Source organism: Artemia franciscana, chromosome 13, assembly GCF_032884065.1.
Source record: "Artemia franciscana chromosome 13, ASM3288406v1, whole genome shotgun sequence".
NCBI classification, from domain to species: Eukaryota; Metazoa; Arthropoda; class Branchiopoda; order Anostraca; family Artemiidae; genus Artemia; species Artemia franciscana.
Window position 1 is genome coordinate 35,010,619 of NC_088875.1, and position 13,763 is coordinate 35,024,381.

Genomic DNA, 13,763 nt, shown 5'->3' on the forward strand with positions numbered 1-13,763 from the left:
GGGGATTAAGCCCTTGTGTAGCCCTTTTGTTGGGTTTAGCAAATAGATTAAGGGTATTAGTAAATTAAAGGGAGAAACTTTGGATACTTTGAACATTGACTATTATTTGAGAAAAGTCGTCGGAGGATTCTTGTCATTAGAAGTTATTCCAACTCTTTTTTTTCCTTGTATAGTTATTGAATTATGTGTGTACTTTGACATGTTATGCCTTTATTTTACTAGATAAAAAAACAAGTTTTTTTTAAACTGAAAGTAAGGAGCGACATTAAAACTTAAAACGGACAGAAATTACTCCGTACATGAAAGGGGTTGTTCCCTCCTCAACGCCCCGCTCTTTACGCTACAGTTTACTCCTTCTCTCAACTCTACTTTTTAAAACAGTAAAAGACTTTAGCGTAAAGAGCGGGGCATTGAGGAGGGAACAGCCCCTTTCATATACAGAGTAATTTCTGTTCGTTTTAAGTTTTAATGTCACTTCTTACCTTCAGTAAAAAAAAACTTGTTTTTTTTATTTAATTTCTGAACGATTTTGAACTACTGCGTGTATTGATTTTGGCTCTCCGCACATGAATAGTTAAAACAAAATTTGGCTAAATGGCTTTCTCATTGTTTTGATGGAACGATTTTGAGAAAAAAGGGGTGGGGGAGTAGGCCTAGGTACCCTCCGATTTTTGATTATTTAAATTGGCAACTAGAACTTTTAATTTTTTACGAACATTTTTATTAGTAAAAATATACCTAACTTACGAATTAACTCCGTAACGAACTTCTATATTCGTATGTTTGTATTGCGTATATGACGGGGTTCACCCCCTCGTCAATACCTTGCTCTTTATACTAAAGCTAAAATGTTGTCCCAATTCCTTAAGAATGACCCCTGAATCACAAAGGCCTTAGAATAAATAGTTGAAATTAATAAAATTACTTTAGCGTAAAGATTAAGGTAGAAGGTGAATCTTTCATATGCGCAATAATTTTTGTTCATTTTAAGTTTTAATGCTGCTCCTTGGTTTCAGTTGAAAAAACTTTTTTCATCTTTATTTATTTTTTTTATTTTTTAATGCTAAAAAATCCTGCACCCCCGTCATGGAAATTTTCTTCCACCATGACAAATTCCTCTATGCAAAGTTCCCTCGCATAAACCCGTCCCCTCATCCCCTCCCCCAACCAAAAAAATCCCCCTGAAAACGTCTGTATACTTCCCAATTACCATTACAATATGTAAACACTGGTCAAATTTTGTAACTTGCAATCTCTCCCACGGGAATTTTGGGGGAGTAAGGCGTCCCCAAAGACGTAGTTATTAGGTTTTCGACTATGCTGAATACAATGGCTGTCTCAAAATTTTGATCTAGTGACTTTGAGAAAAAATGAGCGTGGGAGGGGGCCTAGGTGCCCTCCAACTTTTTCGGTTACTTAAAAAGGGCACTAGAACTTTTAATTTCCCGTTCGAATGAGCCCTCTCGCAATATTTTATGACCACTGGGTCGATACGACCACCCCTGGAGAAAAACCCCAAAAAACAAACAAATAAACTCGCATCTGTGATCTGTCTTGTGGCAAAAATACAAAGTACCACATTTTTTTAGATAGCTGCTTGAAACTTAGGGTTCTCTGATAGGGTTTTATAGGGTCTCTACTGTAGGGTTCTCTGATACTCTAAATCTGACGGTGTGATTTTCGTTAAGATTCTATGACTTTTAAGGGATGTTTCCCCCTATTTTCTAAATTTTCAGGCAAATTTTTCTCAGGTTCGTAACTTTGGTCTAAACGTCTTTGTCTAAAAGTCTAAACTTGATGAAACTTGTATGTTTAAAATCAGCATTAAAATGGCATTCTTTTAATGTAACTATTGTTATAAAAATTCCGTTTTTTAGAGTTTTGGTTACTATTAAACCAGGTCGCTCCTGACTACAGTTCGTTATCACGAATTGTTCGATAGTATTCTATGTCGGGTTTTATGATGGTCTCACTTGATGTTTCTTTTTTTAAATGAAAAAAGAAATTAAATATAAAAAAAAATAAAAAAAATGTGCTTACTTATGTCAAACGATATAACTTATAAATGAATTAGATTACTAAATCTTTTTATTAAAATATACTTTTTGGTCATAATTTGTATATATTTTTTTATTCACATAATTTTTTATTCAGTATTTAAAATCTATAAAAAAGCAAAGGAAAAATAAACAAAGTCAAGTTTACTTAAAAATAGAGCAAAACAAATCCGACTAATTGGCAAATCTAGATCTAAAAAATACAGGAAGAAAATAATAAAATGCTTTAAAAGTTTTTTTAAGCAGTTTATATGTTCTGAAAGACCCAGACAAAAGTTCGAAGATCTAAAATCTTGAGGAATAAATTAGTTATGCATGGGCGATAGATCCCTGTCCATGGAATATCCAAACTTTATAATTATTTTGTTGTTTTTTTCCTATAATTGGCTCTGATAATTCAAGAGCCGTTCTGTTAAAAGACATAAATTTTTCAGACGATCAGAAAAACTAGACAAATATGTATTAGTTTTTCAACTAAAAATAAGAATTTCCAACGTAAAGCAACAAAAATAAGCTCGTTAAATGTTGTCAGCAATCAGTTGATTGTACAAAGAAAGTTTTCTTTAGACGTCGAAGATGCGGTAAAAGCTATTTAGATGTCAGAAGCTCCATTTGTTAACTTTTTCTACGAATGCGAAAAGGGAATGTAAAGGATTTTGGATTTTTTTTCAACCTCTTTAGAGCTAAAAAGTACATAAAAATGTATGAACTAATTGATGGAGCCTTCTGAGTATAAGAATCTTAGCTATTAATCCTATCTTAACAAATACATTTGACCGTCATATCGACCAGATAGATATGACGTCATATCACATAACGTCTTTTAAGTTATTGCTGCAAAAATGTATATTTATTTGCCGTTTTAGGGCCCCCACCCCTGCTTGTAGGGGCCTCTGATGCACACCACACATGAAATAAATTCTTACGGTACTGCCCGACTTTTTTTCTTTTTTCACACTTCACTTTTGCCTGTTTGGAAAAGGATTTTGTAAAGAATGATTTTGTAAAGGAATGTAAAGGATTTTGGATTTTTTTTTAACTTCTTTAGAGCTAAAAAGTACATAAAAATGTATGAACTAATTGATGGAGCCTTCTGAGTATAAGAATCTTAGCTATTAATCCTATCTTAACAAATACATTTGACCGTCATATCGACCAGATAGATATGACGTCGTATCACATAACGTCTTTTAAGTTATTGCTGCAAAATGTATATTTATTTGCCGTTTTAGGGCCCCCACCCCTGCTTGTAGGGGCCTCTGATGCACACCACACATGAAATAAATTCTTACGGTACTGCCCGACTTTTTTTCTTTTTTCACACTTCACTTTTGCCTGTTTGGAAAAGGATTTTGTAAAGAATGATTTTGTAAAGGAATGTAAAGGATTTTGGATTTTTTTTCAACTTCTTTAGAGCTAAAAAGTACATAAAAACGTATGAACTAATTGATGGAGCCTTCTGAGTATAAGAATCTTAGCTATTAATCCTATCTTATCAAATACATTTGACCGTCATATCGACCAGATAGATATGACGTCATATCGCATAACGTCTTTTAAGTTATTGCTGCAAAAATGTATATTTATTTGTCTTTTTAGGACCCCCACCCCTGCTTGTAGGGGCCTCTGATGCACACCACACATGAAATAAATTTTTACGGTTCTGCCCGACTTTTTTTCTTTTTTCACACTTCACTTTCGCCTTTTTGGAAAAGGATTTTGTAAAGAATGATTTTGTAAAAGAATGTAAAGGATTTTGGATTTTTTTTTTTCAACTTCTTTAGAGCTAAAAAGTACATAAAAACGTATGAACTAATTGATGGAGCCTTCTGAGTATAAGAATCTTAGCTATTAATCCTATCTTAACAAATACATTTGACCGTCATATCGATCATATAGATATTGCGTCATATCACATAACGTCTTTTAAGTTATTGCTGCAAAAATGTATATTTATTTGCCTTTTTAGAACCCCCACCCCTACTTGTAGGGGCCTCTGATGCACACCACACATGACATAAAATTTTACGGTACTACCCGACTTTTTTTCTTTTTTCACACTTCAGTTTTTAATGAAAATATCCTCTGAAGATAATCATTGAATTGTATTATGAGACATGTACCGTTTAAGGTATTTTATGCCATGACACCCGTGGAGGACATGGACGAATGGTCGCAAAAAGGCGTTCCTGTTACCCATTCAGCAGAGTTGACAGGTCTTGAAAGAAACAGCCAATATGCCATCACTGTTGCCGCTAGAACCAAATCCGGCTTTGGAAGATTATCTGAAAAAGTGACAGTGACATTAAAGCCTGAAGAAGTCCCCAAGGATTTAAGAACTCATGATGTTCATACGCATGGGTTCTCTTTGTCATGGCAACAACCGATTCGATTAAAGCCAGTTGGATACAAGGTAATTTAATGAAGCCTTTTTTATTATTTTTAGCAAATAGTAAATACTTAATTGGCTAAATAGAGAAATACAGTTTGTTTCTCCTCCCTTTTGTGTTTTGTTGCCCTTTTTCTTTCGCTTTCATTTTGCTATTTTGTTATTTTTCAAAATTTGTTATTTAGTATGATTTTGTATAATCAAGCTCTCATCAAGCTTGAAAGGCTTTTTGCAAAAGTTCTCCAAAATCTGTTTTCAAAATTGATTGTACCTACAAATTTTTTTTTTTGCTTCTGTAGTGACTGTCGTAACGTAACACAGATTGACACGTAACTCAAAATTTTAAGTAGAGTTCCAGTCTACTTAGCAGTGCCTACTTCTCGGACAAAACTTTCTTCTTAATATTGTGTAACTTAGCGTAATGTTTTAGTTTACGCTTGTGCGAAAGAACCATCACTAGATTGAACTGACTGAACTAAATTTTCGAGCAGAAGGTAAAACCAGACAAGTGTCAATCAAAAAGTGTTAAATCTTTTAGGTGTCCATTCTTATGTTCGTTGGTATTTATTCATCATATCTAGGTGTTATTTTTGGTTAAACAGATTTACTAACAGGAATCAGAACAGTACTTTCTGAGGAAATTTTACGGCTCAAAAATCTAGCTTTTGAGGTCAAGTAATAGCATCCACATTATAGAATTATAGATTATAGAATTACTTCAAGTGAAATCTGTCGACCGACAGGCAAAATTAGAAAAAAGAAACTCTATGGTATGAAGGGTTATGAAAATTGGGGAAAGATTGCCTGTCCTCCTTGAAACAAAGTTTTAAATCGCCTTGCCCTTTCCCTCTCCTGTAACAATACTTTCCTGAATGCTTTACGTGATCCGCCAGTCGTTACACAAAGCAGGGTAGACTCATGAAAACCATAACTTTGAAAACATCTATTCACAAGTTGAAAAGATTCTCCTCCCCTTCTTCCTATATTTTCCACAAATAAACCAAATATAGGGCTCGAACCCATGACCTCGAGATCGGTAGTCTAATTTTTTATCATCTGAACCTTTCACCTTTGATATTTTGTTTCACACCTTTTACGAATTCACGGGTTTTATTTAGTCTTAACAACACTAAACTATATAAACTATGTCTTTATCGAGTAGAATTTCACTTTTTTTTTCTTTTTTTTTTTTTTGTCTGTTAACATTTAATAGTGATAAAAGTGCTGCTATTTTTTCCAAACTCTTACCGTATACATGCTAATTTTAAGACTATTTCACTTGATCTATATGGTAAGTATCGTAGCACAAGTATATCGAAGCAAGTATTTCCTGGTATAAAATGGTAATCATAAGTTAGCCTTCAGCATTATTGAAATTTCCCGCTAATCACTAAAATCAGAATATCTTGACTAATAATCTTAATTCAAAAACTAATTTTCAATTGATTTAAAGTTAATAAATAAATCGCGAGGTAAATTTAATCTGTATAAAACACCAAAAAAAGATTAAAAAATATGTTAAAATGTAAATAAAAAACACCAAAAAATACACTTTAAACAAGAACGAATTTCCTTCTTCCTGGTCAAAATATCTATGAAAGGAATATTTTTGAACTATTTGTTTTATTTAATCCACGTTGAAATACGACTATGTTACCAAGGCAACTATAATAATTTACTAATTTACTTCACAAAAAGGTGCTTCACAGATAAAAGCCGACTAAACCTCTCCACGGCATCCCCTTATCTGTATTTAAAGAGCTAATGCTATAGGAATTTCCTTTTATTTCTGTTGCTCAACAGATTCAAAAGTTTGAAGCCAAAATCTTTACTTATTAATCTAGATTCACTAGATAAAATAAGGTTTCTAAATAAAAGTATAAAAAGTATGATTTAGAAGTAATAAAGCAAATGGAATCAAATACAAGAAGAATGAAGGTAAATAACGCATTCAAGTAACTCGGTTACATATTCGGAGATGAATTTGTGCTTTACGAAATACAAAATCTATGAATATACAGACATATATTAAAAAATCCAAATATCAATTTTGAAAACACCAAAAAAATGAATGTAAGTAACTCAAATTTACGTTAAGACACGTATGAATTTTACGAAATACAAAGAATGAAGATACAGAAATAAATTGAAAATACGGATCCTTCATGTCTTGAAAATATAAAGAAGTTTGTAAATTGAAGGATGGGAATATAAAGGATCAAAGTATGAGCACAAAAACTTACTTAACATGCCAGGAGACAAATTTAATTTACAATATTTAATTTTATGTTAGGTTTTTGGTCTGTTAATGCTGAAACTAATTGAAAATAAATGTAGAATATAAGTTGATTTTCTTGAATGGCCTTGTGCGTCAAATGACTCTTATAGTACTCTTATAGGCTCTTATACGCACTGCAGGTGATAGATTCTTTAACAATGGTTTCAGCTAAAAGAATTGAGTCTTTCGATTTTGCGACAATGTATACTAATTTATCACTTAATGTAGTGTTTGATAATTTAAAAACTATTATCAAGAAATCTTTCCTCTTATCTAGTAAAAGGTTCTTAAAAATAGACATTTATAATTAAAAAGCTATATGGACAAATTGCTTTAATACTACAGTTAACTTGAGATGTTACAGCTTGGATATGATTTTTGAGTTATTGGAATTTGTTTTATGCAATACTTATATAAGATTTGGGGGTGATTTGTACAAGCAATTGTGGGGATTCCCATGGGGGGGAATGCCAGCCCATTTATAGCTGACTTGATTTTAAGTCACCTAGAATATAAATATATGATGGATAAGATTAATCCAATTAATTTAAAACATGCTTTGTCAAATAATAAAAGATATTTAGATGATATTTTGGTTTTAAATTGTAAGGATTTCATTTATATTTCTAAAAATATATATCCATCAGAGCTTATTCTTGAGCCTAGTCATGGCGCTGGTCATGAAGATCATTTCTTAGATTTAAATATTAATATTTGTGATAATAATAAATTAAGTTTTAAAATGTATAATAAAACGGATGATTTTGATTTTGAAGTGATTAGTTTCCCATTCCCTGAAAGTAATATACACTCAAATATCACATATTCAGCGTTTTTCTCACAGTTACTTCGTTATGCAAGGATTTGTAGTAATTATATTGATTCTAAAAATAGATGTAAAATCTTATGCCAAAAATTGATATCAAGAGGTTTTTCTGCAAATAAATTAACTTGGCAATTTAAAAAATTTAGTTTTCATTATAACGAACTTTTAAATAAATATCAAAAGAATTATCTAGAAATACTTAAAGACATTTTCAACTAATTTCGGAGGTTCGAGAAATGTTGTCGCAGCGCCATTTATTTTGAATTGTGTTTCTAATTTAGCGGATTTTCTTAAAAATTAGCCACATGGTAAAGATGAATTCTATAATTGTTTAGTTCATTCAGGTTTTTTGCAATGTGTTAATATTTGTGATTTGGCAAAATTTATAATATTTAGTTTACCTATTGTTGCTAAAGGGAGGGATATATTAACAGGATAAGCTTCTTTTGGTTTTACTTGGTTGTTTTACATTTGCTGTTTTTTTTTTCTTTCATAGGCATATATTTTGGGGGTGATACCTGACGCGGGGATGCCATGGATATTCTGTGGTAGCCACAACACTGTGCTGGGTAGAGAATTTAGAGTGGCGAAACCCTATATAGGCCAGTTTATTCTCCTGATGAGCCCTTATGTTGGGTATTGCCTCTGAATTATTTGTCTATATTATTTTTTCTATTGTTTGGTAAATGACGACTTATACTTATTGACGACATGACTGCCTGTCCATGGATTATTCTTTATGGTTGATTGTGTGTGGCTATGCTGTTTGACCTATGTGATTGTATGGATGAGTAGGGTTAAGGCCTCATTCAAGTGCTGGTCTATATTAATCACTAATTTAGGAAAACAGTCTTCCTTTTCTCCTTCTGTCAGACTCTCTTTTTTTTCTTTTTTTTTGTGTTTGTGCTGTTGCATTGGTGATTTCTCTTTTCATGATATATATATATATATATATATATATATATATATATATATATATATATATATATATATATATATATATATATATATATATATATATATATATATATACTGGATTGTAGCCAGGAATTTGGTCAGGGGGGAGGGCTAGACAGTCAAAAAATCAAAGATTAATAATAGATTTTCTTTCATTATAGACGTTGGAAACGGAATTGAATCTCGGTTGTTTTACAGCTTATTTTGTGTTGCATGAAAAATGTGCCACTTTCTACCAAATGCTGAAATATTGGTAAAATCACTATTTTAGTTCTCAGTTCAGGTCTGTTCTGATTTTGAATCCTGATGAGGAAGTTTTGAATTTTACTTTTTTTTATTTTATATTCTTACGACTTGTTGACTTTTTAGACCATGTAGCCTTTAATTGATATTCTGTTCAGCTGCTTGTCTCTTTATTCTTCTAAAAAAAAAAAAAAAAAAAAAAAAATCGTTTTACTTAAATGTTAGCCTATGTTTCTTCTAATAAATTGAAGCATGGCGAGTCTCAATTTATAGTCCTTTTTTAATATTCAATATATCATTTAATTTAATTCATATAAGTTTATTACGAGTCTCTCCCTTTTCTGATGTTAAAACCCCAAAGATCAAACTCCTTCCTGAGATCCTCAAAAGAACCCCTATCTTGTTTCTTTATTTTATTAAAAAGGTACAAAGAAGCCCATTCTCAGACATATTTCAGTTACTTAAAGGGTCCCACTTTTTAACTTTTCTATTCAGTGCTGTACTTCCTTTGTTTCGTAGTATGGTAAGCAGATGATTAGATCGTTGAACGTTTGGACACACGAAAAATTAGAGTTCAAACTGTGCTCTCCCCCCCCCTTTGGACGGTCATTAATCTAAATCAAAATATTGACGGACCTTAGATTCATTTGCATAAAACCCCAAAATCATCTAAAATGTTGTAGTTTGACTGGTGACCATTTACTTCTGCAAAAATTACTTGACGATGCAAGTAGGCTAAGCTTTTTCTTAGATCATGGCATTTTATTAGAACCTAGACCTTCATTTATCTCCCTCCCCCCCTCCTCAAGTATGGCGTTGCTTTGAAGCTCTTTCCGAATAGCATCAAAAACGGATTCAACATCGTATTTTTTTTAAGTATGTTATTTTTTATAGGTGACTTACGATGCAATAAAAGAGTTTGTTGACGCTCAGGGTATAACACAAACCGTTCACATACCAATGACCACAATAGATGTTCCAGCGCAAAACACTTCGATGACGTTAAACGATCTCACTCCATTCACGACTTATAACGTTAATGTCAGTGCTGTTGGATCTGACAAAAGCTATCGACCGCCTAGCCGTCTCACAGTAACCACTCAGATGGCAGCACCGTTGCCAATTGTAAATCCAGATTTTTACGGCGTTTTTGATGGTGAAGAAATTGGTGTTATTTTACCTCAGGCGTCGGAAGAGTATGGACCTATTAGTCATTATTTCCTCGTTGTCGTACCAGAGGATAAGAAAAATATGAATAGGAATCCGGATACATTTTTAACTCACGAGGTAAAATACGTTCATAGGCATATTAATTGATTTATTTTATAGTTTAATTGTTAAAGCTTATTTAATAATTTAATAATTATTTCTTTTTTGATTAATTTGCTATTAATTTTGCTTTATCTGAGAGGGAGAATTTGTTGAAAAAGAAACAAAAAAAAAAAACAAAAACAATACAAAAAAAAAGAAACATTTGCAAAAAAAGCCTTATGGCTTGTTTGGCCATTTTTGAAACTACAAAACAAATCACTCGTGAATGGATTCCCCCATAAAAACACGAAATAAGCCAAAAAAATCACCACTTAAAACCCTGTATTCTAATAATCAAATATTACAACACTATTCTATACTGTTTTCCTACTTAAGCTAAAAAAGAAAAATAATAATAAAAAAAGAAAATCATAAATGAAAAATACCAAAACAATGGTCCCTAAGCAACCTACGAAAAGTCGGCCCATCAGTTTCTTGAACTGTATCATCAGGAAAAGACTCCCGAATAGAAGGAAGAACATGGCAAATCGAAAATGCAGACCTTGTAGACCTTTTAATCGGTTTTCTAATGACTGACGAATAAATGTCTCATATGTAGGCTGATCTCTCTCAAACACGCCAATATAATATTCGAGTGCATTCTATGCAATATATCAAACATAAAAAGAGCCGTATGAAAATTAAAAAGACGTGAAACTGGTAAAATATTAATTTCTTTATTACTATCTCTTACTGATATACAATTACCAGAATTAACAAGAACCTGAATCGCCGAGTTTTGGAGAGCATGTAATTACTTCAAATGTGTTTGAAAAGTAGATGAACACACCGAGCAACAATAAATCAAATAAGCGTAGATAATAGAAAAATATCAATCGAAGTAACGCTCAATACGGTAAGATCTGACATTTAATTCCTTTAACCAAGGATAATAATCTGACGATCTAGAGGACATTGCCCAATGGGATTTCTTATAATTCAGCTTTAGGTGATTTGAATATAGTTTCCTATCCTTTTTTTTTGGGGGGGGGGGCACAAAACATATTCCAAGCAACTATAGTTTGTATATTGTATCCGCATATTAAGACGTGCAAACTGTTGCTTGAAGAATATGTTTACATATTATATTTTACGTATTAGGTTACATAATTTATGTAATACATATTTATGTTTACATATCAAATATGTTTACATATTTTAAGGTTGTTCCTAATTTTGTTTCCACAAAATATTCTCTAACTACTATTACTTGTTTGCACATTTGAAGATGTGTAAAATATTACTTGAAGATTGTTTACACATTTGATTATTATTTTCTTCTTTTTTTGCACATAACATAATGTAACCACTTGCATATTGTTTGCACATTTAAAGACGTGCAAATATTGCCTGAAGATTGTTTGCACTTTGATGATTATTTTCTTTTTTTGCACGAAATACACTCTAACCAGCTATAAATTGCATATTGTTTGCACATTTGAAGTTTTGCGAAATATTACTTGAAGATTGTTTGTACATTTGATGATTGTTTCCTAATTTTGTTTGCGCAAGATATACCATAGCCAACTTTTACTTCATTCTAGGTCAGCTGTTGTAACTTGTATTATGTTAAGTTTGAAAATCTAAACTTTGTAAGATTGAAGATACTGAACAATATTTTCATAATGAAAAGGCTATTCAAGCACAGAAGATTTATCTAAGGTCCGCAAGACTTAACTTTACTGTTTGGCCATAATTTTCGTCTATCGGCTTATTTTTCCAAGCTAATGATGACGTTGCCTTCAAACCAAGCTTCTAGGTTTAAATCTTGGCTAAGGAATATGAAACCCACCCAGAATCCTATTTACTTCCTTATAGAACTGCAAATATGTAATGTCTTAACTCACCCTCTTCAGTCACTTTCTGCGTTTTATTTTTATTGTCATACCTCAAATATAACAGCTTGGGATTAATCTCTGTAGGATTCTTCTTTTGGACAAGAGCATTACCCCTTGATAACTACTCTGCCCTTGCTTCTTCAAGCATTGCTTTTATCAAGCTTCTTCAAGCTTCAATGCTTTTATCAAGCCTTACCCCTTGATAACTCCTCTGCCCTTGCTTCTTCAGGTATTGCTTTTATCAAGCTTCTTCCAAGCTTTTATCAAGCATTTCACCTTGATAACTCCTCTGCCCTTGCTTCTCCAAGTATTACTTTTATCAAGCTTCAATGCTTTTATGAAGTATTACCCCTTGATAATTTCTCTGCCATTGCTTCTTCAAGCAGTGTTTTTATAAAGCTTCTTCAAGCTTTTATCATCAGTTCACCTTGATATTTCCCCCGCCCTTGCTTCTTTAAGCATTGCTTTTATCAAGCCTCTTCAAGCTTCAATGCTTTTATCAAGCATTATCCCTTGATAACTCCTCTGCCCTTGCTTCTTCAAGCATTGCTTTTATCAAGTTTCTTCAAGCTTAAATGCTTTTATCAAACATTACCCCTTGATAACTTCTCTGCCCTTGCTTCTTCAAGCATTGCTTTTATCAAGCTTCTTCAGGCTTTATCAAGCATTTCACCTTGATAACTCCTCCGCCCTTGCTTCTTTAAGCATAGCTTATATCAAACTTCTTCAAGCTTCAATGCTATTATCGAGCATTATCCCTTGATAACTCCTCTGCCCTTGCTTCTTCAAGCATTGCTTTTATCAAGCTTCTTCAAGCTTTTATCAAGCATTTCACCTTGATAACTCCTCTGCCCTTGCTTCTTCAAGCATTGCTTTTATCTAGCTTCTTCAAGCTTCAATGCTTTTATCAAGCGTCACCCCTTGATAACTCCTCTGTCCTTGCTTCTTCGAGCATTGCTTTTATCAAGTTTCTTCAAGCTTCAATGCTTTTATGAAGTATTACCCCTCGATAACTTCTCTGCCCTTGCTTCTTCAAGCATTGCTTTACCAAGCTTCTTCAGGCTTCAAAGCTTTTATCAAGCATTTCACCCTGATAACTCCTTCACCAACGCCTCTTCAAGCATTGCTTTTATCTGGCTTCTTCTAGCTTCAATGCTTTTATCAAGCTTTACCCCTTGATAACTCCTCTGCCCTTGGTGTGTTGGCTTGAATTTTAGGTCCTACTCTACCGAGCCATAGAATTCTTCCTTCCAAATATCAACTACCAAAAGAGTATTTTCACTTAATTGTTTCTGAAAGTTTTTCAAAACCTCTTGACACTTTTTGGTAAACCCCTCACCTTCCTTTCTAATTTAATTGTTTGATAGAACACCAAGATGATCGAACAGTCTGTCTTCACTATCAGGTTTATGGTGAAAAAATGGGGTAGCTAAAGCCGTGTACACTACTCATTTTCTCGTCCCTTTTTTCCAAGAACGTCGAATTTATACGCCCCTTTACAGTGTATAATAATATCTAAATATTATTGAAACTACGACTATCTTAGGTGCTATTTATTTGACATATTTACTTGAATAGTAAATAACTAGGAATTGATCTTGTGAAATAACCCCTTGAGTTGATTTCTCGGGTAATCTCTGGAAAAATTTCCACGGTTACTATTTTTGGGGTTTATTTGTTTATATTCTTACATTTATTTAATCTTCAGAATTGGTCTTTGTCAGCTCCTCTGAAATACAGCCAAGTAGCATCTACACTGTGCCTGAAGTCATGGATCTTAGAGCCGTACTTTGCCACACCAAGGGTTACCAGTGTCGCTTGGATTTAGCTAGTTGCCATCATGACGGCCACTAGGTTATTCAAA

General features: G+C 32.8%; 1 protein-coding gene across 1 annotated transcript in view; it reads left to right on the forward strand.

Annotated features, from left to right (window-relative positions):
• LOC136034306 (tyrosine-protein phosphatase Lar-like) overlaps positions 1 to 13,763 on the forward strand; it is a gene marked incomplete in the record, with an annotated part of 449,438 nt that overhangs the window by 373,143 nt on the left and 62,532 nt on the right. The window contains 2 exon segments of the mRNA XM_065715442.1: positions 4,189 to 4,470; positions 9,645 to 10,037. Of these exon segments, the coding sequence (XP_065571514.1) occupies positions 4,189 to 4,470; positions 9,645 to 10,037 (675 nt within the window).